General features: G+C 44.2%; 1 protein-coding gene across 1 annotated transcript in view; it reads left to right on the top strand.

Annotated features, from left to right (window-relative positions):
- The window catches only part of SYT16 (synaptotagmin 16), a gene marked incomplete at its 3' end in the record, with an annotated part of 43713 nt that extends 22688 nt beyond the window's left edge, over positions 1-21025 (top strand). Inside the window, exons 4-7 of the mRNA XM_082317137.1 lie at positions 2771-3027; positions 6978-7409; positions 8478-8667; positions 20712-21025. Of these exons, the coding sequence (XP_082173263.1) occupies positions 2771-3027; positions 6978-7409; positions 8478-8667; positions 20712-21025 (1193 nt within the window). The remainder of the gene's footprint in view (positions 1-2770; positions 3028-6977; positions 7410-8477; positions 8668-20711) is intronic.
- Between the last annotated feature and the right edge of the window lie 594 nt (positions 21026-21619).

Below are 21619 nucleotides of genomic sequence, written 5' to 3' on the forward strand. Positions count from 1 at the left end.
AAAATCCCAACTCTCTCAGCCGTTCTTCATAGAAAAGGTGTTCCAGCCCTGTGACCATTTTCATGGCCCTCCTTTGGACCTGCTCTAACAGGTCCATGTCTGTCTTGTGCTGGGGGCCCCACAGCTGGATGCAGAGCTCCAGGTGGGATCTCACAAGAGTGGAGGGAGAGAATCACCTCCCTTAACCTACTGGCCATGCTTTTGATGCAGCCCAGGATACGGCTGGCTTTCTGGGCTGTAAGCACACATTGCTGGCTCATAGCCAATTTTTCACCCACCAGTATCCCAAAGTCCTTCTCTGCAGGGCTGCTCTCAAACAATTCATCCCCCAGTCTGTACTGATATTGGGGATTGCCCTGACCCAGGTGCAGGACCTTGCACTTGGCCTAGTTGAACTTCATGAGGTTCACATTGGCCCACTTCTCAAGCCTGTCAAAGTCCCTCTGGATGGCATCCGTTCCCTCAAGTGTATCAGCTGCGGCACTCAGCTCGATGTCATCTGCAAACTTGCTGAGGGTGCACTCAGTCCCACTGTCTATGTCATTAATAAAGGTACTCAACAGCACTGGTCCCAATACGGACCCTTGAGGGACACCACTTGTTACTGATCTCCATTTGGACATTGAGCGATTGACTGCAACTTTTTGTATGAGGCCTTGCAGCCAACTTCTTATCCATCAGACAGTCCATCCATCAAATCCATTTCTCTGTAATTTAGAGACAAGGATGTTGTGTGGGGCCATGTCAAAGGCCTTACAGAAGTCAAGTTAGATGGCATCTGTTGCTCTTCCCTTATCCACCAATGCAATGACTCCGTTGTAGGTGGCCACCAGATTAGTCAGGCAGGGTTTGCCCTTTGTGTAAGCCATATTGACTGTGTCTAATCACCTTCCTGTCATCCATATTCCTTGACATATCTTCCAGGAAGATCTGTTCCATGATCTTAATGGGCATAGAGGTGAGGTTGACTGACTGGTAGTTCCTAGGGTACTCCTTTTTACCCCTTTAAAGAATGGGTGTGACGTTCCCCTTTTTCCAGTCACTGGGAGCTTCACCTGACTGCCATAACTTTTCAAGTATGATGGAGCACGGCTTAGCAACTACATCAGCCAGTTCCCTTGGGACCCTGGGATGCATCTCATCAGGTCCCATGGACTTCAGTATGTTCAGGTCCCTCAAAGGGTCTCAAACCTGATCTTCTCCTACGATGGGTGGGATTTTATTCCTCCAGTCCCTGCCTTGAGATTCAGGGACTTGAGAGATGTGGGATGAGCAATTGCCAGTGAAAACTGAGGCAAAATAGTTGTTGGGTACCTCAGCCTTCTCCATGTCAGTTGTCACCAGGTTCCCTGTCTCATTTATCAGGTGGGAATGAAAACATTGATTCATCTAAACCAAAGCAAATTTATTGTTTTCTATTAAACACAGTAATTAATACTATTTTTTAAAGATTCGAGTTGGAGGCCAAATTTGAATAAAATGATTGTTCTATAGGAATTACCATCTTGAGAACAAACCTGCAGGTTTGAGAACAAACTAGCAGGTGGACCTGCTTGGACAGGATGGGTGGACAAGATGACCTCCTCATGAGGTCCCTTCCAATCTCAACCATTCTGTGAAACCTTTAAACCCCAAATAGCTGTGTTTGCAAAGGAAGCCATTCTGTTTTCATTACTGTCATCAGCTGTCTGGAAGCACAACTTGTTTTCTTTCACTGTAGCTGTTCCTTGCTTATTTGAAAGAGAGGGAGGCAGAGTCTAGCTCTTTGTGTTCCTAAAGAAAGGCCTGGCGTCAGATGCGTTAGGAGGAGGAAGGTCCCTGGTTTTCTTCTGAAAGTGCTTGCAGAACACATTCAAGGCCAAATCATGATGTTATTTTCATCTGTGTCCTTGCACATGTAATTATCTGTGTCACTCCACCCAGAGAGCTCTCACTGATGCCTTCAAGTAGAGAAAAGTGCCCTATGTTCAAAATAGACTTCAGTGGTGCAGAGAGGGAATCTGTGGTCTGAACCAGAGAAGATTATTTTATTCTCATTAATGAACCTTACTTTAGCCCATGAAGTAAGTGTGTAGGATTAGGTGAATTAAAACTAATAAAAGCAGGCAGAAAATTAGGGAACGCATCTCCCCTCAGTTGCCCTTGGGACAATTTAGCCCAAACATGGGATTTGGAGATTCCTTGTGGGGCTGGTCATGTGCACCCAGGCTCTCAGGGATGGGTGATAGGGTTGTGGTGGCACTCTGTTATCTCCGTGAAACTCCTTTCCTTACCAGCACCATCCCCTTGAGGGCAATGCTAACTCCTGTCCTTTCTTCCTCTTTCTCCTCTTGCGTAGAAGGAAATTGCTGATACCTGTTCATCAGGCCTATGCCGTGCTTTCCAGTAATTTGTCTGACCTGTGTTTTCATGGAAGCGATTGCTTTGGGGCTGCAAAGCAGCCCCAAGGCACTTGAACATCCCAAACACTCCACTGATAATTGCATTTGGTGGTTAACTTCTTCAGGTAAAGGCAACTGGTTTCTCAGTTCAGGATGCAGTGAGATACAGCCATGTCCACTCCATCAAATGCTGATTTATACAGGATTTGTTATTTTATAAGTTCAGTGCTGCAGAACTCGGAAGTAGAAACTCTCTTGCATACACTGGAGATGAGGGCAAAAAAAAAAAAAAAGAGAAAAGAAAGGAGAGAAAGGCACATTTTGGGAGGTAGAGGGGGAGGAATTTATTCTAATCCCTCTGAAATTATTTTCTTGCTGAAAATTGTTAGATCTGGATGGACTAAGCCAACTGAGTTACCAAGACAACCTATCCTATCGTGAAGATGACCATGTATCTGTTGATTCAAAAACAACAACTGAGAGCAGGGGCACTGGGCAGCGTAAAGGGCCTAGGATGGAGTCCAGCATTGCCGATGGCGTTAGCCAGCAAGCCACAGAAGGACGTTTGGAAATGGAGACAGCATTTACCAACCAGGGATTTGAAGTAAATGATGCTACTGACAGCTCATCGGCTTGGAGCCCTGAGGTATGGTGAATTGTCATTTATTACACATGGTGTAAGCTTTTGAAGGATATTGGGGGCCAAAAACATTAGGGAAGAAATGAAGGGAAAAATTGATCAGCACAGCACAAGATAATGGTACTCCTGTGTGCATGTGTGCATGAACATACACCCCTCTCTCTGTGTTTCCCCTTTTTCTTGTATTTTACCTCTTGCTACTAACACTCATTCAGAGAAGCTGTTTTATTGCTTGATTTCTGACTGCAATCTTGGAACTGAAATTGGAGCCATTAGCTGCCTGACAGCATTTACTATCGTTTAGCAATGGCCCAGGGCTTTGTTACTGGCTCTATGTGCAGGGTGTGTCTAGGGACATGGTGTGTGGTCACTGGGTCAGATCTGTGCCTCTTTTTCCGAGTGGTTTCTATGGCTCAGACACTGGGAAGCATCTGGAAAGCTGGAGGCAACTGATGGGGGTGGCCTGTGACTTGGCCAAGTAACCATCACTCTGGTCCCCATTGATAGCAGGCATCCTTCCAGGGAAGGAGAGAGCCTGAGAGCTCCTCTGCTTTGCCCTAGTTCTGTACCTTTATTTTGAAGCCTCAAGAAGACATTACAGATTTTAAGGCATTGTAAACACCTGATGACTTAGCATCCCCCTTTTCTCTTTAAATCTTTCTGTGTGATGTGTTGGTTTTCACTATTATTTTACCACAAGATTAAATTTCTGAAAAAATATCAGCCTGCATCAGACATATTAAAAGAACGGCACAAAGGTCACATCTTCTGCCTGAGTTAAAAGAGACTGTTTTTCAGCTGTGGAAATTAATACCTCCCTCACACTCTGAGCAACAAGGTTTGAGGGCAAGGTTCCTTTCCTCAGAGCATGCTGCCTGCAGCCAGTTAAAGAGCTGGAAAGCAGCTCCTCAGTTCATCTGCTCCAGCCCTAAGGGGTGTTTTGAACAGCATTTTGGTTTGCTGCACAAACCAGTCCCACATAATACTACACAGCACATGGGAACTCCCCGCGGCAGCAGCCCTGCCCTCTCTTTGCTGTGTGCCTCTGACATACACTGTTTGTCTCCCTATCTGGGGCTTATTTTTCCTTTTCCACATTTGCTGTACATTGCCGTGGTTCACGTGCTGCAACGTCGCCAGTGTCCTTATATTTCTTAGGAATACGTCTCTCATTTTGCTCCTGGTATCTGCATTTTAAAAATGCAAAGAATGGTTATAGCATCAGGGGGCAGATATGCCCAAGTCCCAGTTTATTTACTACAAGCAGCTTCTCATCCAAAGGTATTGTGTGGATTAATGAAAGACTTTTTATTGCAGGAACTAAGTGTTCTAACATGCCAGAAATGTCCAAGCGCTATTATGCTCCACTCAAAGGACCTCTCTTTAGAGACAAAAATGATCATTTTATGCCCCTGCAGTGGAACCACAAGTACCATTTCAAGCCTTGTCCATAATTAGCTGCTCTTTCAGGTTTCTCTGTCAGAAATGGACTTATTTTACCTAGTGAAGTGGATATTGGCTGTCCTGAGTGACCGGGTTAGACATACAGTATCAGTCAGTATACTTGGCTTGACATCTCAACAACTGTGCTGGGAAGAGGGAAAGAAAGAAATTCAGATGAAATACCTAAAACCCACGCCTTCCTTGGATTCTGGTTTATGTGTCTGTATAACCAATATGTTCACAAAGGGCTTGTAGCCCCGGCTGAGCTCCGAAAGCCAAGGGGAATTCTGTCAGTGACTTCCACAGAAAGAAGATTGAGCGTCTGTAAGCTTTGTGTGCAGAAAACCTGTACAGGGTGAGTCCCAGATAGCACAGTGCTCTCTGAAAGAGCCAGCCCATGAGGTCTCTAAAGCTTGGTTGCCCACAGAAAGGTCACTGCCACAGAGTTTGTCATTTCTCTTTCCCTCTCTGCCTCCAGTTCATGCAGTTTTCTCTGCAGTGGATGTGGCAATAGCTATAGTAGCATAATATGAGATTTCCTGAAATCCACATCCTTTCTAGCTGTTCTGTCAAAAAACAGATAGCTGACCTTCAGTCTGCCCTACACGCTGCCAGAAGATGAGATACTCAGCCCTGTTGGGGCAGGAACGTGCCTCTTGGATCTTCGTAGCTGTGGGTTTATGATGATGCATGGGAGTTCGTGTTCTCCAGCTCAGGCATGTAGATGAAAGCAAAGTTATGCTGCAAGCACAGGTGTCTCCACTCTTTAGCAGCAGTTCTCAAATGTGCCTTGATTCCATCTCTTCAATAGCAAACACACAGATGAAAGTGGGCAGGGATGAACATGTGGAGGGAAACATGAATCAAGCACAATCCCATTACGTGTCCTTCTTAAATATTATTTCATCAACCAGACAGAAATAACTTGACAGCTACACAGCAGCACTTACATTTGCATAACATCACATTCTCTCCAGGCAACCTGGCCTGCCTTGCATTTTTGTCTTTGCAGCCTGCTGTTCATACAGAAAGGCACTTTTGTGGGCAACCAAGTAATTCTGTGTGCTGTCCAAGTGGTGATTTTTCTCTCTTTGACGTTACTTCTGCAAGACGTATGACGGGTCTCCATCGCTAATGCGCGCACGTGGACTTTTGTATTCACGTGCACGCGTCCCTTAAACACCTATGAAAATATGAAAAGCTGGAGCTTTGCACGTCATGGCAGGTGAATCTGAGCACTTGAAAAGCAGATTGATAGGAAGTAGATATAAATTTTGAGGTTTGTCCGAGGTCTTATTTGAGACGCATATCACCCAAGACGCTTCTGAAGGGAGTTACATCAGAAGTCCTATGGCGCATCGTCTGTACTCTGAACAGTAAGATTCCTATGTTGAAAAGAAGTGTTACTTGAAATGCAAAAGAAGATAAATGTTTGAGGAGGAGGGTGACTCAGACTGCTAGTGACAGGCCTTAATTCACCTTCTGGCTATTAACTGAAAATCTTTCCCTAATACAGTGTATACTCATGTTTAAATACAAATCATTGATCACTATAGCAACCCCTTTATCACACGAAGCACATTTCTAGCTCTAAGATAAAAAAGCACTTTTGAACAGAAACGCACACACCCACACATCAAAAGATAAGGTGAGCATCCATGTTTTCTGTCTTGTTTTATCAAGATGATTTTTATTTTAAAAGTAGGTAAAAGATCGTGTGTGAATTGGTCTGCACATGTTTTGATTGTTTATTTTGAATTTTTATTCTGAATGTATTAGTATCCAAACTGAACAGAAGGAACAGATGCTTCTCTTGGGAGATTTAAAAAGGGAATAAAGAATCAATATGTATTTAATCAGACTGTTTCTCTTGATTATCATTGCTTTACCTGTAGGAAAAGTGTTGGATTATAGCGTAGTATCTAGAAATGGAATTTCCATTCTGCAAGAAATTCTGATGTGGTGATTTCCCCTCCCATCAATTTGAACACAGTGCTTGATTTTATTTAATTTCACCAGAACAAAGTATCCAAAAAGTCATCAGGTTTGACTGAATTGTTTGATTTCAGTACTGTAAAAAAATCCGTTTTGAAAAAATTCCAGTGTATGTTCAAAGTAATAGGTTAAGTTGTTTTTTTAAATCAAATTAAACCAAAAAGTGTTATTAATGCCTCAAAATTGAATGAAATTTTAAAACCCCCTGTGTTTAGTTTTTCCCTATGTTGAATTTTTGCAAATTAAGTTTCCTGCAAAACACTTAAATCTTGATGAAACTTTTTGTTGGTAATGTTTCAACAAGTGCTGTTGCTTACTAGATTGTATGGAGTATATTAGACAAAATCAGGCAATTAACTAGCCCTGGCTTTTCAAGAAACAGTGGGATCCTTATTTTGCAGAGCAACTGCCTACACTTGCAAGCATAAGTGAGGAGAATAATTTTTTTTTAAATAGAGTTGGGATCACAGAGGCAGTTGAACTCCAATGGAGGTTTTACTTCTTCCTTCTCTTTGCAGGAACATGATAAAGTGAACACTGTACCAGCTCATGAGCCCATCTGTAAATGTGGTGATCTAGATGTCATCTTCAACTACAAAGCCTCAAGTCAAAAGCTAGTAGTTACTATCTTGGAAGCCAGGGATATCCCAGACAAAGATCGCAGCGGTGTGAACACCTGGCAAGTGCACACAGTCCTGATGCCTAGCAAGAAACAGAGGGGTAAGACAAGTGTTCAGAGAGGACCCATCCCCATGTTCAAGGATAAAATTACCTTCAGTAAGCTGGAGCCAGAGGAGTTAAGCAGCCACGCCATTCGTTTCCGCCTCTATGCGGTGCACAGGATGATTGTAGAGAAGATGATGGGAGAGCAGTTGTTCTACCTGAGCAACATCAGCCAGGAAGGGGAAGCGAAGGTGACGTTGGTCTTGGAGCCAAGGACTAATTTGAGCGTAAGTTTGATGAAAGAAATATGGAGTCCATAAAATTGTTCATCTGGTGAATGGGGACCAGCTGTACCTGATATCTTTCGTTCAGGGCTGTTAGGATGCAACTGGTGGATCTGTCCTGCTGTCACTTAAAAAGTTATCAGTAAGGGGAAGCACAGGGCATCTGTCCCCTACACAAAGCTGTGCCTTGTTAACAACGGCTCAGCTAGTGAGCTTACACAAAATCATGTAGATGTACTACATCTACACAAGTCATCAAGTGGTGTGCCACGCAGAAATAGCAGGTTGGTCCCAGAACCACCAAGGCTAATTCCATCGTAATTTCAACAAGGACGGTAGTTCTTGTGCACCGTTATGTTGGTAGACCTGTATTACTGCCAGTGCAAGAGCTACCTCATTTGGCACTAATTACCAGCTTGTGGATCTCTGCATTGTGCAGTTTCCATGTTACCAGAAATGCTTAGTAATGTTCCTTTTCATGACAGATGGAAGTGGAGAGGTGGGCCATGTGAAGGAGGGACTGGCTCTGCTGCTTCGTAGTCTTCATGCACATCACAGTTGTATCCAGCTCTGGCTATGCCAATCAATTTGTGTAGATGAGCTCTGTCATGATTCATTGTCTACAAAAAGCTCAGTGAGAGGCTGTGCACATGAAATGAATAAAACATCTCTGGGTGAAGAGGGGGTAGAAAGAGCATCATGGTAGCAAGGAAAGAAAGTAAGAAAATACACAGTACATGACAAAACAAAACTGCAAAATGCATTCCATCCAAAAGTCACTGTCAAGGAGATTTACTGTGCGTTTGATGTGGTAGGATGTATGCTTATCTCAAAGACTTTGATTTACACTAGTGATAACACGTTACGCAGCGTTCCTCATCTTTAAAGAGAAAGTTCAGAGATGTGTTTTTGTAAAAGTGATGCTCTGATTCTTCTGGTGCCCTGTAATAATTCATTCTTAGTCATTGTTGTTTCTTAAGAGAGATCTTGCTAAAGAAGGCTACAAGATATAAATTCAGGGAGGGTGGTGGTGAACGTCCTGATGAGACTTTTGGTGCTCTTTCCCTGCAGAGTGCAGACTCTCAGCTTAGTCTGTCAGCAATCTCTCACAGTGATAGCGCTTCTTCAACACAGTCCCTGTCGCATGGAGGGGTGCCAGAGCTGCTCGTGGGATTGTCGTACAATGCCACTACAGGGCGGCTGTCAGTGGAGATGATCAAAGGCAGTCATTTCCGAAACCTCGCAATTAATAGGCCACCTGGTAAGTACTTTCACTGCTATTAAATAACACCATTGAGTCAAAATTTGCTTTTTATTTTCTTCCTCAAGATATTCAATTATGTAATTTCTGAGCTGAGTTTCCTTGCAGAGTATCTGATTGAAAATTAAAAGCATTATTTCAAATACGTGTGCTGCTAAATTTTACAGTGTAATTAGAGGCAATCGTATGAAGACAGCTGACGGGACAGTAACACCTGGATGTCTCTTTTATTGCATATACCTTTATGTCTGATGATGGCAAAAGTGCTATTATACCCAAAGCACAGAGTAATTCTCAGCAGATCCATAAAAAGAAAGAAGTGCTTTTCAAGTGATTATATGTTACCACCTGACCTACAGAGGCCCTGCCTAGTGCCATTAAGTGTTTCCCAGGACTATACTTTGTTTAGTCCCCTTGCTGTGCTCCTGAGCACTAGGTGACCTGGTGCTTTGGGCCCTTTGGGGATCCTACTGCTGTGAATTCTCCACTGCCATACAAAAAAATCTTCTGCAGAAAGAAGATTTGAAAGTTGTTCTTCCGGGTTGTAACAGTTGGGTTCCCTTCCTCCGATACCTGGAGGAAAAAATGGAAATTGCCTTACAGTAGGTTTAGTTAGTCCCTGAGCTGTAGTTAGCCCTTGGGATGGATAGTGGGTGGACGGTGCTAATGCCCACAATATAAATGGGGTCATGCAGCCACAGTGCATGGTGTTATCTGCTTTGCTGCTGGTGTGCCTCATTCAGGGGTTGAATGGCAGTGCTGTATTCATCTCTTATTGTCCTTTTGCCTCCTGTCTGAAACCGGCAGCTAATGGCAATGTGAAATAACATTTTTTTTTTTGCTTGTTGGTGTGTTTGCTTTGTGTGATGTCGTTGCCTGCCTGTCAAAGGTAATAACCTTTGACAGTTCCTTGCATTCACTGGATTTGACATAGTATCTCCAGCTTGCAAAATGCTAAGATTGCTTTTGCAAGATGCTGTGCTCTTTGGCCCAGAGCTAGCAAAATATTTATGTAATATTTCAGTATATGGACATGAAAACTTAAGTTTCCACTAAACTATACTTCAGTATATTACAGAAATAATCTGTGTCATCAGTCAGTCCTTCAAGAATTAAGGGCAAGTATATGCAACAGTAAAACACATGACCGCAGTCTGTGTGAGCCCTAGCTGGTCTTGTATTAGCTGTGGCAACATAGGTCTCCATGTGAGTTACTTAAAGACATGTTCTTGTTTGCATGTACATGTTTTATCAAAAGGTTTCAAGTTGGGACCTTTTTAGTAATGTAAAGCAAAGGTAGACTAAGACAAGAGTCTTACCACGTGCTCGAGAAAGCAAGCTCGCCTGTGTTTATGTATGCTGCAGTGTAGATGCATCCTAAAGTTTTCTTCTCAGAAATAAAATTGAAGTAGTCCCAATATAGGTCCAAGTTAATTTGCTGCAGTTTTTTCTGGTGTGTTTTTATGTATCTACCTGTGGTATTCGAGTTTTGTCTCTTAGCTGCCTGAAGCTAAGAACTGTGCAGCACTTCTGTTCTTAAATCAGGCCCTGCATAAGTTGTCTTGTATCTGGCTGGGTCAGGCATCTGTAATGCCCCACTCTTTTCCCATAAATAAAATGTCTTTACTGCAGAGAACTCAAATAATTGCCTTCCAGCTTACCACCTGCAATATCATGAACACATAACTGGTTTTTTTCGGTGTTCTTCTAACGAATGTCTTTCTGGGTGCATGTTGTATAGCTCTGTGCATTGCAGTAAGGTGAGCAACCCTGTAACTCATTGTCTGTGAGTGCTGGGGAATTGTGTCTGTCCTGGGCCTTTGGTGGGATGGGGTTTGGCAGATCAGCCACGTGTGCACAGGTTAGCTTTCGGCACGGGAAAGTTTAGCTGCCTTGATTAGATGTCCCATTCAGCTTTTTAGCTGGTGGGCGCACAGGAGTACAGTAACTCGGTTGGCAGCATCTTTAAACCTGAGAAGCATTTTGTGTTTGTTGATGAGATGAGAACAGGAGCAGGAAAGGAGAAAAAAAGGCATTCCTTGAAGGAGCTTTCATTTTAAATTCCGCCTGAATTTTCCATTTCTGTGTTTGTAGGGCTTCAGATAAACCTTGTTAAATGGGTTTGATAAGCTAGCCAAAGTCTTCTGTCAGCCACCTAAACTAATAGTCCTGACTTTGTTTCATTACTGTTCTTCCATCTTTGCTGTTAAGGCTATCTTGAGTTGTTTCTTCGCATCCTTTCTGTATCCAGATCAGCTTTAGCATTGTCAGACCAGTATCTCTCGGTGTTAGACCAGTTATTAGGTGAAACATGGAAATTCATAAATGATTACAGGCAAATTCCGAACCTATCACAGTCTGCTTCTTTTATTCCAAGTCACATATTGTTTCTTCTACGTTCTGCATTGTTCTTCTGCGCCTCTAAAGTTCCCAGTAGTGTGGTGAGAAAAGGAGAACCCAGTGAGGCAGAAATGGAAAAAAGTTAAAAAGAAGGAAGAAAACCAGGACTTGTTTCAGATGCTGGAGTAGCAATTCACTGATAACTCCTGCAGGCGTTGCAGAGGAGTGCTGTGAGGTCCGATCGTTACTGTCTGAAATATGCTGGTGGCTGAATGAGATGCTCGATAAGTCCTTCACTAGGTGAAAACTCAAGCTGCTGTCTCCCTTTCTGGAGGGTAAGCAAATAGCCCTTGAGTTTTCTCAGATACGTCCTATCTGCAGCTCTGTTGTTTGAGGCTCAGAGGGAGTGATTTATTTCTTTAAAGCATCATGGGGATTTCAGACATAATAGCACTTCGGGGCACTTAAATACCAAGCCCAAACTGCTATTCAGGGCAGCCATTTATGGTAAGCCTGAGAGAACTCTATGGGCAGAATCCACCTCCATTCCCAGCCCTGCATGCGCAGAGCCTATACAGTACCCACATGTGGTCCTGTTGCAGCCCAGCGCCTTTCGTATTGGCTGCTGCTGATAGCTGCAGCTATGGGGAATGGCAAGAGAGTCTTGCATGACAGCAAATTCTCCAGCTGTGCTTTTCGCCCACCTTGACCCTCTCCTTTGCCACCTGGGGTCCTGCACAGATGAGCTCAGCATCTCCTGCAGCATGCGTGCTCCCTCCGCGGAGAGTTTGCACCAATTTAATTGTGTGCAGAAGAAAGAACTGGACTGGGGCATTGGTGATTTTAGGTGTTAAAGACTGTAGAGGCTAAACCAGATGGTTTTCTGGAGAAGGAAAGGAAGATTGTGCATGTCTCGGTTTTTCCTGGGCACATCATCTCCTTCACTTAAACCTTTAAATGGGATGCAGAGAATTAAACTGAGTCAGGTAAATATCAAAGTCATGGGTGCTTACGTGCATAATAACTGGGTTAGGAAACAGCTGGACAGCTTACAGAGACTTAAATCTTGCAGGCAGTGTCTTCAGGTCACATACGTGGGATTTAAGGGTCGTTTTGTCAAGGATAAGTGTCCAAGTATTGTTCTGGGGAACATGCTGAGTTATAGGCCTGAGTCTACAGTCCCTGATCACGCAAATAGATCCATTATCACTCGGAGCACTTAAGAGCACTCAAGAGTATGGCTGCAGCATCGGACTGTAAATTATCAGTGTGTGCCAAAAAGCCTCATGCAGAAAAACAGCTATGGTTTTGTCAGATGTGGACACCCTAGGTATTTCAGTGCTAATGGTTTGTGTGCTGTGCACCTCGTTCTCTTTGGTTCTTGTAAAAATCATTAACCTGTGCTAGCATTTTGTAGGGCTTCGTATTGTGGTCTGCGGTATTATATCTTCTTAGAACAAAACTCAGTGTGTTCGTTTAAAGGATGTTTACTATAAAAAAAGTAACAAGAGAAGCCCACACCGCTGGCAGACACATCTTTAAAAATTTATAACCAGTTACATACTACATGCATGGTAGCAGTACCTTGGGATTGTAGTGATGGACCAGGGATCATCTGCACTAGTCGGTGTATAAACATGCAACGGAGAGATGGTCTCTGCCCACATGATGTTTAACCTTCATCAGCTGCTCTGCTGGGTGCAGCTCTCTCCTCTAATCCAGCCTTCGTTCTTTCCCCTTCTGCGTTTCTTTTGGGGTTTACATCTGTGTGTAATGCAGTTTGAGAAGGACTGTTGTAAAACTATTCCCTTGCCTAAGAAAAGTCCTCCAAGCTTTTCAGCAGCTGCAGAATTAATCACACATAATAATTACATCCGTACATGATCATTATTACACCAGCAGCATATTAACCCCATTAAACAAATACAATAGCATTAATGCTGGAAAAGACAGGAGGGAGAGAACAAGCTATCAGGATTTCTATTGGGAACAGGAGAAATTCTTAAAGTAAAGACTTGTCTGAAAACAAACATCTACCTGAGCCACAGATAACAATGCCAAGAAGTATGGAAGTTGCTCCTATAGGAAAATTAGGATCCTTACACGGTATTTGTTCCTCTGGTATCAGGATGGTTGAAAGCCATTAGTGGATTCTATTTTATCAACTAGTTTGTGAGGGAAGGAAAGTTGTTATCCCTGTTTCGTTCCTGGAGAACTAAGGCACAGGTTAATTTCTTTACTTGCTCCCACTCAGACCAAGAAGCTGAGTAAAAAAAATAGCTTTTAACCTGCATATCTGGCACTGCACAGAGAGCTTGCTTGAGCTCCTAAAGCTTTGTAATTCATGTTCCCATCTCATCAGTAGTAAAAGGGGGATCTGTACCAGGGCGAGCTGGGGCAGATTCAGTCCAGAGAGCTTGGTTAACAGAGCAGTAGAGGTGCTGGGCTGGTGCTCACTGCTGAGTACTTGCTGGTCACAGTAAGCTTGTACAAGACCACCTCTCCTTCTGCGTCTTTTCGTTGCCCATCCTTGAATATAGCTTGAAGAAACTTAAAATAAGATGAGCTGAGAAAGTTTTGTTCAGGGTAGTAAAGATGAGGCCAGCTGCGAGGAGCCCCAGAAGGATGTCTGGTAATGAGTAGCTGGGCAGTGAGGTGGAAGATGAATTGTGGATGAATTTAAGGTATTGCATGGGGGCAGGGGTGGAATTCAAACTTAATCTGGGTGGACTCAGAGCCACTTGGGAGTGAAATATTAGGCTTATAGTAAATAGCTCCAGGAAAATGTCCATTCAAGGTTCAGCAGCAGTAGTGAAAATGCACATCAAAGGTTAGGAATATACAGGTGACAAAATGAAAAATTGGCATTTGACTGTAAATACACAGTCAGCAGTCTAATGAATAGCATGTACAGTTCTGGCTCCCTCCATTCAAATAGAATATGTCAGAACTGGAAAGATGCGGTGAGGAGTGACTGAGACAATCAGGGGTGTGGGAACAGCTTCCAGCGAGCTGCAGCTGAATAGACTGTGCCTCCTGTGATGCTACGACAAAGGGAGATGGGGGAAGATTTCACGGAGGTCTATGAAATCCTAAGTGTCATTGAGAAAGTGAATTGGCAACGGTTATTCATTGTCTCTCCTGATACAAAACCAAAGGATCATAAAGTGAAGCGAGGAGGTAGCGGGTCCTGAAGAGGAGACAGCTCTTCACTTACACTGTTGAGATCCTCATTGCAGACCATCGTGGATGCTAGAAGTCTGCTTGAGTTTGGTACAGCACAGGACAAGTTCACAAAGAAAGATCCACTGAGGACCATTAAATATGCTGACACTGCCTCTGAGGGAGTTCTTGAGTCACAAATCACTGGAGACTGGGAGAGTATTTGAGAGACAGCATATGTTGTATTTGCCATATTTTTAGAGACTTACTAAGGCATGTGGTACTGAGTACTGTTGGGTGGATGGACTGGCTTGGTACGGCTCTTCCCACCTGGGACTGATAAGGCTCAGAGAAGCGAGTCACAAAGTAATGGACTTTGAAGGAGCGATTGTGAGATTTCGGGAGGGGATGTTCCATGATAATTAGACATCCAGTGATAACATGCAGTTATCCAGTAATTTTTTCAATAGTTTTAAATTTCCAAAAGGTCTATGAAAAGTATAATCCGTGTTACACTTGCTGCATATAAAATGAAGATATTTCTGAATCGAAGGAGTGCATTTGAAGTGGAATGTATGGTGATGCCTCTCCCATTCCCATAGCTGTGAAGAAGAAAAAAAAAAATCATTGTTCCCCACCCGCCCACCCCAAAACAAGCAGAAGACAATGCCATTGCTTCCAGGGTAGAACTCTCCTAATTCCAAATTTCAGTTGGAGCTGAACGTTTAGTGCAAATCTGCAGTGACTGTACAGAGCAGTGTTTGCAGACCTGATGACAGGCTGTATAATAAAGCCGTACCTGTGGGCACCACTGCTGGAGGTGAGAAAAGCCAGGCTTAAGCATCCTTACATCATGCTGCTACCATTGCTGTTGCTGAGAAGCTGTGCATTCATGCTTTCTGATACGCTCTTGGTTAAAGTTCCCACCCCTTCTCTGAGGCAGCAGCAATGTGTAAAGCCCGCTGTATGTTGTGGGAAGTGTTGAAATGCCCTTATTAGAGGAGAGTCACCTTGTACATCTGGAGAGGTGTCTTACGCTTTCCTGCATAAGCCTGGATTAAGGCTGCACCTCCTCAGGGCTGGAGAGTGCAGGGAGGTGGTAAGCTGGCTCCACAGCCCGACGCGTGTCCCAGGTGAGGGCTGGCACTGTAAAATGGAGTGGACATGGGGTGTTGTGGCAGCACAGGAGGATCACCAAGGAACAGAGCTTGGAGGCTCTCTGGAAGCAGCCTTCCTTCCTGAGAGACCAGGGCATTGCTTCCAGGGAGCCCTCCTCTCCTGCTCCTCCGCAGCAGCCCATCTCCTTGCACAAAACAAGTCATTGATGCTGGCAGCTCCCTCCCCTCAAGCCAAATAGTGCTTCCAGGGAGCAGTGCACACCTTTCTGCTGCATTTTAAATTAAAAGCGCTGCTGGTCTCTTCTTCAATGACTCACACATCATGAAGGTTGCCAGAGCCCAGCCTCTCCCTTGTATGAGAGCTGCCAGCTGAAGGAGAGGGGACCTGAGCAGCAGAGACTTGGTAGGACAGGGGAAGGAAAGCTGGCTCCTCAGTGACATACTAGGCAGCTCTCAGCTCTTCTATGGTATATAGAGCAGACCACAAGCTGCCTCTGGCCTAATCCAGACTTTCACGATGTGGGTTTGGGAACAAAAGCTTGGGCCTAATTCTCCTCCCTGCTCTTTTCCCAGTCCAGCTGCAGTGAGGCAGGGTCAGAGTGTATCAGCCCCACTGCGGGTTTAATAGGGAGGTAAAGCCACGCACAAATGGAGCAGTGGTCTTCTGGCTCTCAAACCAAGACCTCGCGTTGAGCTGCGCTGTACAGAGTAGCACAGAGTTGAGCTCTGGGGCTGCTTTGCCACGCAATGCTGCCGTTCGTTATGTAGGCTAGGAGTGTGGGCATGTCAGCTGGGTGACATTAAAGCTCTAGGCCCAAGGCTTTATTTTACTGCGGGTGTTATTAGTCTGGATTGCAGCATGCTGACATGGTTATACTGCTTTTAGAAATGAGGTAGCTTGCCTGGAGCATGGGTGGGAAAGTCCGTACAGCACTGTGTTGTACCCTGCAGTCCACAGACCTGCGGGGTCAGGAGTCTTTAGTTGTTTATTTCCTTTCTAAATATAAATTCAAGCAGGGGGTTGGATGCTTTTGTATTGCAGTGGTTTTGTTCACAGGTCAGCTTTATTAATAATGGTAGAGCTTAGGGTAAATGAAAGCAGAATGCACACTATGGTCCGTGCTCCAAAAATGGGAACATATAAATTATAGTTGATTATTCCCCTGAGTTGTCATTATCAGTTAGTTCCCTTAGAAGGATGATGACAGAAATGGGTCATTAGAAGGATCGCGGATAAACTGATTGCCTTTGCAGATGAGCTCTCAAGAGATGTTTTATGGTTGGGGCAGTGTTGATGGTGACAGAGCAGTCTGCATGAGGAGAGGTTTGGCCAAACCCCTGGAGTAAGATTATGCAGCGCCAGCCCAAAATGTGTCTGGCTTCTTGCAGCATTCCTTGATTTAGTACTTTTAACTCTGGTATTAAATGCAGAGATGTTGATATTTTATGTATAGGTGAACATTGTTCGGTCCACTCATAGCAGAGGTGAAAGATGAGTTTAGAGTAAAAATGATCTGTAGCAAGAACTTCTGTTCCAACACCTATATGGAAAGGAGAGCCTGGTGTATGCGGTGCTAAAATTGGTCTCGGCAAAATCAGACTTTGTTCCTGCTTCTTCACAGGCTTTTGTGTAACCATGGGCAAGCTGCAGTCTCAGACACTCCCAGATATTAAGAGGTCTCGCTGTTCTTCATGTCAGGGAGATAGGTGCCTAAATAGAAGGTGAGCACTTAGGCATTTTAAAGAATGTAAGCCTTAATCTCTCTTCTCCTTTTGTGCTTGACAGAGGTGGCATGAAAGTAAATAACACTGAAGAGCGTAAAGTGCTGAGATACCACAGTAATGAGGCCATTACTGAATCTGAGCATGTAATTAGATGGAAAATGTTTGCCTTCATAATGAATAGATGCTCTCACTCGTACATTCCTCAGTAAATTTTCAAGTTCATCCTTGCTGTAGTTCCACTAATTTCACTGTGTATCCGGGGATGGATTTTCTTTGGCAAAGCCAACCAAAGGGGAGAGCTTTCCATCTCGGAGGATGAGACTGGACCACGAGGAGAACTAGGAAGTGTTTCCTGATGGAACACCTGAAAAAATGCTGCAAGGAGCACAATGCAGTAAGGGCAAACCACAATCTTAAAATGTAGTTAGTGAAGCAGAATAACAGCTCAGCCTCATACGTACCAGCTCTGCAAAGCAAATTTCAGATGCTAAATATATTATCCACACCTACTCTTTTATTTCTGTTCAGGCAAGTTTGATCCTTTTGGCTGGTAAAATACACCCAGTGGAATAAATTTGAGAAGAATTAGCAGCCTGATTTAGTTGTCACTTGCACTGGTTTTGTGCCTATGTTTACGTGGGGATGCATAGGGCTCCTGGTATTAGCTCTGCCCTGAGCATAGTCTCCTTCCATCCTGCACATTCTTGCCTGATCCAGATGATAGCTGCGGAATTCCCACCGACCTTGGTACTGTATAGACAGGGCCTTGGTGCAGAATTATGTAGCAGATCTGATGTGTATTAAAGAAAAAGCCTAATTTTCTGACATTGATCTCTGTTGGGTTTAAGTCATTGGTCGTACGATGCTCGGTTTTCTTTAAAGCCAGCTATATTACTCCTCACTTGCAAAAGTTGAGGCCTCAGTCAGGGATGTGACATCCTAGAGTTTATGACTGCAAGAAACTCATCCATTCATTGCCTGGAAAATGAGCTGGAACGTCCTGAAACAGCATCCTACAAGGTGTTTTAGCTGTGGCACTTGCTTTAGTGTTAAAACCTAAATCATCTGTAATGATAGCGTTGTGTACTAGATCTTTGCTGAATTATGTCATATGCTGCTTTGATGGTATTGACTATAACTTGGTTGTCTCTGTAGGAGACTGCTTAAACATATGTACCTGTGGTTAGGTGTGATGAATCCCACCTGAGCTGCCAATACGGGCAGCAGTCAGAAGGAAGGATGATAGCAAGGTTTACTGAGAGGAAGATCTAGACCTCAATCCTCCCCCCATCTTCTCAGAAAACCAGGTACAGGCATGTGTGGATGACCTTTCCCTGAAGCAGCACGGGAAGATAAGCTCAAATAGTACTTCATTTGATCTTAGTTATATTGCACATTGCCATGCTCAGGGGGGATAGCAGGGAGCATGTTTGTGGCAGTCCTTGGCTGCGTCCTGCTTCTCTGTTCAGCCCATCCCCTGCCCCAGCACGGCTGGGGAAACCCTCCCAGGAGCTGCCGAGGGGTCCCGGGGAAGGACCTTTCCAGTGCTGCTCTGTGCCCCAGCTCTGCCCTTGCTGACCCTTCCCAGCCCCTACTGTGATCCCAATCAAATGCCCTCACCCTCAGCAAAGCAGTTCTCAGAGGGTAGTGGGGAAAGCGATATGACACCAGGGACATATCTAGAGAAAAAACTGAGGTATTGGGCCAGGAGCATAGAGAGGGTCTCATCTCCACGAATTCCTGGCTCTCAGCACTCACCTCTCTTGCATATCAGCAGAAACAAGCCCCTTCAGCTTTCTGCCCATAAATGGGGTTGGTTTGGAAAATGCACTGAAATGATGTAGAAAATGTAAGCTTTCAATTTGAAAGAAAGAAAAATTTTAAAATTCAAACAGGGAATTGTACTAATTAGCTGCTCGTTTGTATTTTAAAATCAGCCTGGCGGAGATTTTTCACTATTTTGAAATGCCCTCCTCACAGAAAAAAGGGTGACTACATTAAAAAAATCCATAAAACCCCTACTCCCCACTTATTTTTATTTCCAGGGAGTTCTCTGCAGCCTCAGAGCAGCACCCAGGACTTCCACATGAGGAATGCTTCAGTGCATGTTATGGTTTGTCAGCACAAAGCAAAGTGACATCTCTACGAGTACTGCAAGAAATTGTGTCTGGTAGTTATTTTGCATGGTTTCACATTGAGTTGAGCTAGAAGAGAGTCATCTCCTGGGCTTTGTGTTTCCGATGGGTCTGAAGCTGTTGCAGATTTCAGTCCCTCAGCACCACCAACACTGAATATTACTGTGGGAATTAGTCCACCTCTTGATAAAGCAGTTCCTTCCTTCCCGGATACAATCAGGAAACTGTTTCATGTCTGAGCTCTGCTTTTCTGTCTAATGAGTAGGTCTTTGTTGGCAAGATCTACTTCATCTCCAGTGTTACGCTGGGAGCCAAGCTGGCACCCCCAGCTAATGATTGTGCTGAACTTTCCCCGCAGTAACTCGATAGCTGTACAGCTGTGCAGGCTCACAATTTGCTCCTCGATTGTCAGTCTCCTGACAGCTTTTTCAGTGGAACAGTTTGAGAGGAGTGGAGAGCCCTGCTTTGGAGACACAGAAGTGTTTTCACACCTGAAGTGTAATTTCACACCTTGTGTTGCTCAGTAGATAAGTGCGTAAAATAGCACATCAAACGGGTACAGAAGAGGATAGACATGCTGTAGACAAGAGACGGAGGCTTGTTATTTATTTCCTATCTTCAGCACACTCTGAAATAATACGCACTTGCAGAAACCCAGGCACAGATTAAGAAGGGGTTAGGAGGGGACTTTTCTAGCAAAAAGTGATCTGTTACCGTCATGTGCAGAGCAAGGTGAAAACTTACACTGGGTCTGTGGAGCATTGGGGACCACAAAGCTCTGCCTGAGACCACAGTATTAGCAACCACATAACAGAAGTGAACTAGTTAATACAGGAGGCAGCAAGAGTTTTAAGGGTGAATTTACAGGAACACTGACTTGGACCATCCCTTCCCTGTATCTACTAAGCATTTTTACTTCTTGTATTGACTTAAATAGTGAATAAAATTGACCTTGAGTCCAGCAAAAAGGTAAGATGAGAATTTGGAACAGGCCTTGATCTCGCCATGCAAGAGCAAATCATTTCACTGTGTATGCAGGTTTCCTCTCCCTCTTTTTCAGGACCCTTTTTGTTTGCTATCTCAAATAATAGGTCATAGAGGCATTCTTCCAAAGGAGAGTGGTGGAGAGGCAAGTGCAGCCAAGGGAAGCCCTGGTAAGACAGCCCCAACAAAGCTTGATCGTCAGGGAGGAGAAGGGAAGGTGGAGACACACCATTTGATGTGGAGAATCCATAGAGATGCTTATAGTTTCAGTTCATCTTAGACAGGTTTGCTAGGCTTGGGAACCAGATTTCCTGCTCTTTCCAAGAGAGCAGGGCTGAAACACACATCAGTTTCCTTCCTTTTTCTCCCCAGCTGAATACGAGGAAATCCAAGAAGAGGTACTTTCACCTGCTTCTCCTCATTCCATGGATTTTACTAAGGAGAGCAGTCCAGCCCTCATCTGTTATTCACTGCAGACAAAGCTGCTCTACTTGGAGTTTTTTGGGTGTTATTTGACCGCTTGGGACTTTCATTTAGTCTGTCACCCATGCCAAACATTATTTCCTCTTCTTTGTCGTAGACACCTATGGAAAGCTCTGCCTGCTCAACTCTGTGGGCCAGGAGATGTCTCACTGCAAGACCTCCATCCGTCGAGGACAGCCCAACCCCGTCTACAAGGAAACTTTCGTCTTCCAGGTTGCCCTCTTCCAGCTCTCTGATGTCACGCTAATGATCTCCATATACAACAGACGCAGCATGAAGCGCAAGGAGATGATCGGCTGGATTTCTATGGGTCAGAACAGCAGCGGAGAGGAAGAGCAAAGTCATTGGCAGGAAATGAAGGAGTCGAAGGGGGCACAGATCTGCAGGTGGCACACGCTACTGGAGTCCTAGTGGTTACCAGGGCAGCCTGCTGGTCCTGGGACTATGGGCTGTCTTCCCTTGTTCTGAGTCAGCAGAAAGCAGCTATCCCATGGCAAGCACTGTGCTCTGACAGGTCACGTACACTTTAACCTGACTTTTCAGTGTCAGCAATCATGGGTATTAAAGGTGGCAAGGCCTGGGAAGCAAGTTTAGTTCTTGCCTTTCCAGGTTGTCCTGCATTTTCTGCATCCAAATAATTCACCCTAGGGAAAAGCAGTGGGAAAACCTACAAAGTCCTCTCTTTGGTCATTGTCTTGCTCATTTTGTCATGGGCTTAATCATCACAGACTGACTTTGATGCCATTTTCTTCTGGGGAAACTCTTTTCCCACCCTCCCTTTATTTATATTAATGAAGTTTGCAAATATTCTTGACTCAGATAGCTCACAGAAAGGCTAACCTGCATGCAGGTCATGTTCCCTCCCTTTTATTATCGTGTTTCTAAGTCCGAGAAATAAGTATTTGATACCACTGTAGACTGGATGATATATTTTTCAGGCAGCATGGGAAAGCACTCTTGAATTCTCTGTCAACTTTTAAGTGCCTAGACATTACTACTGTTCTT

This window comes from Platalea leucorodia (assembly GCF_965183815.1).
Source record: "Platalea leucorodia genome assembly, chromosome: 7".
Lineage (NCBI taxonomy): Eukaryota > Metazoa > Chordata > Aves > Pelecaniformes > Threskiornithidae > Platalea > Platalea leucorodia.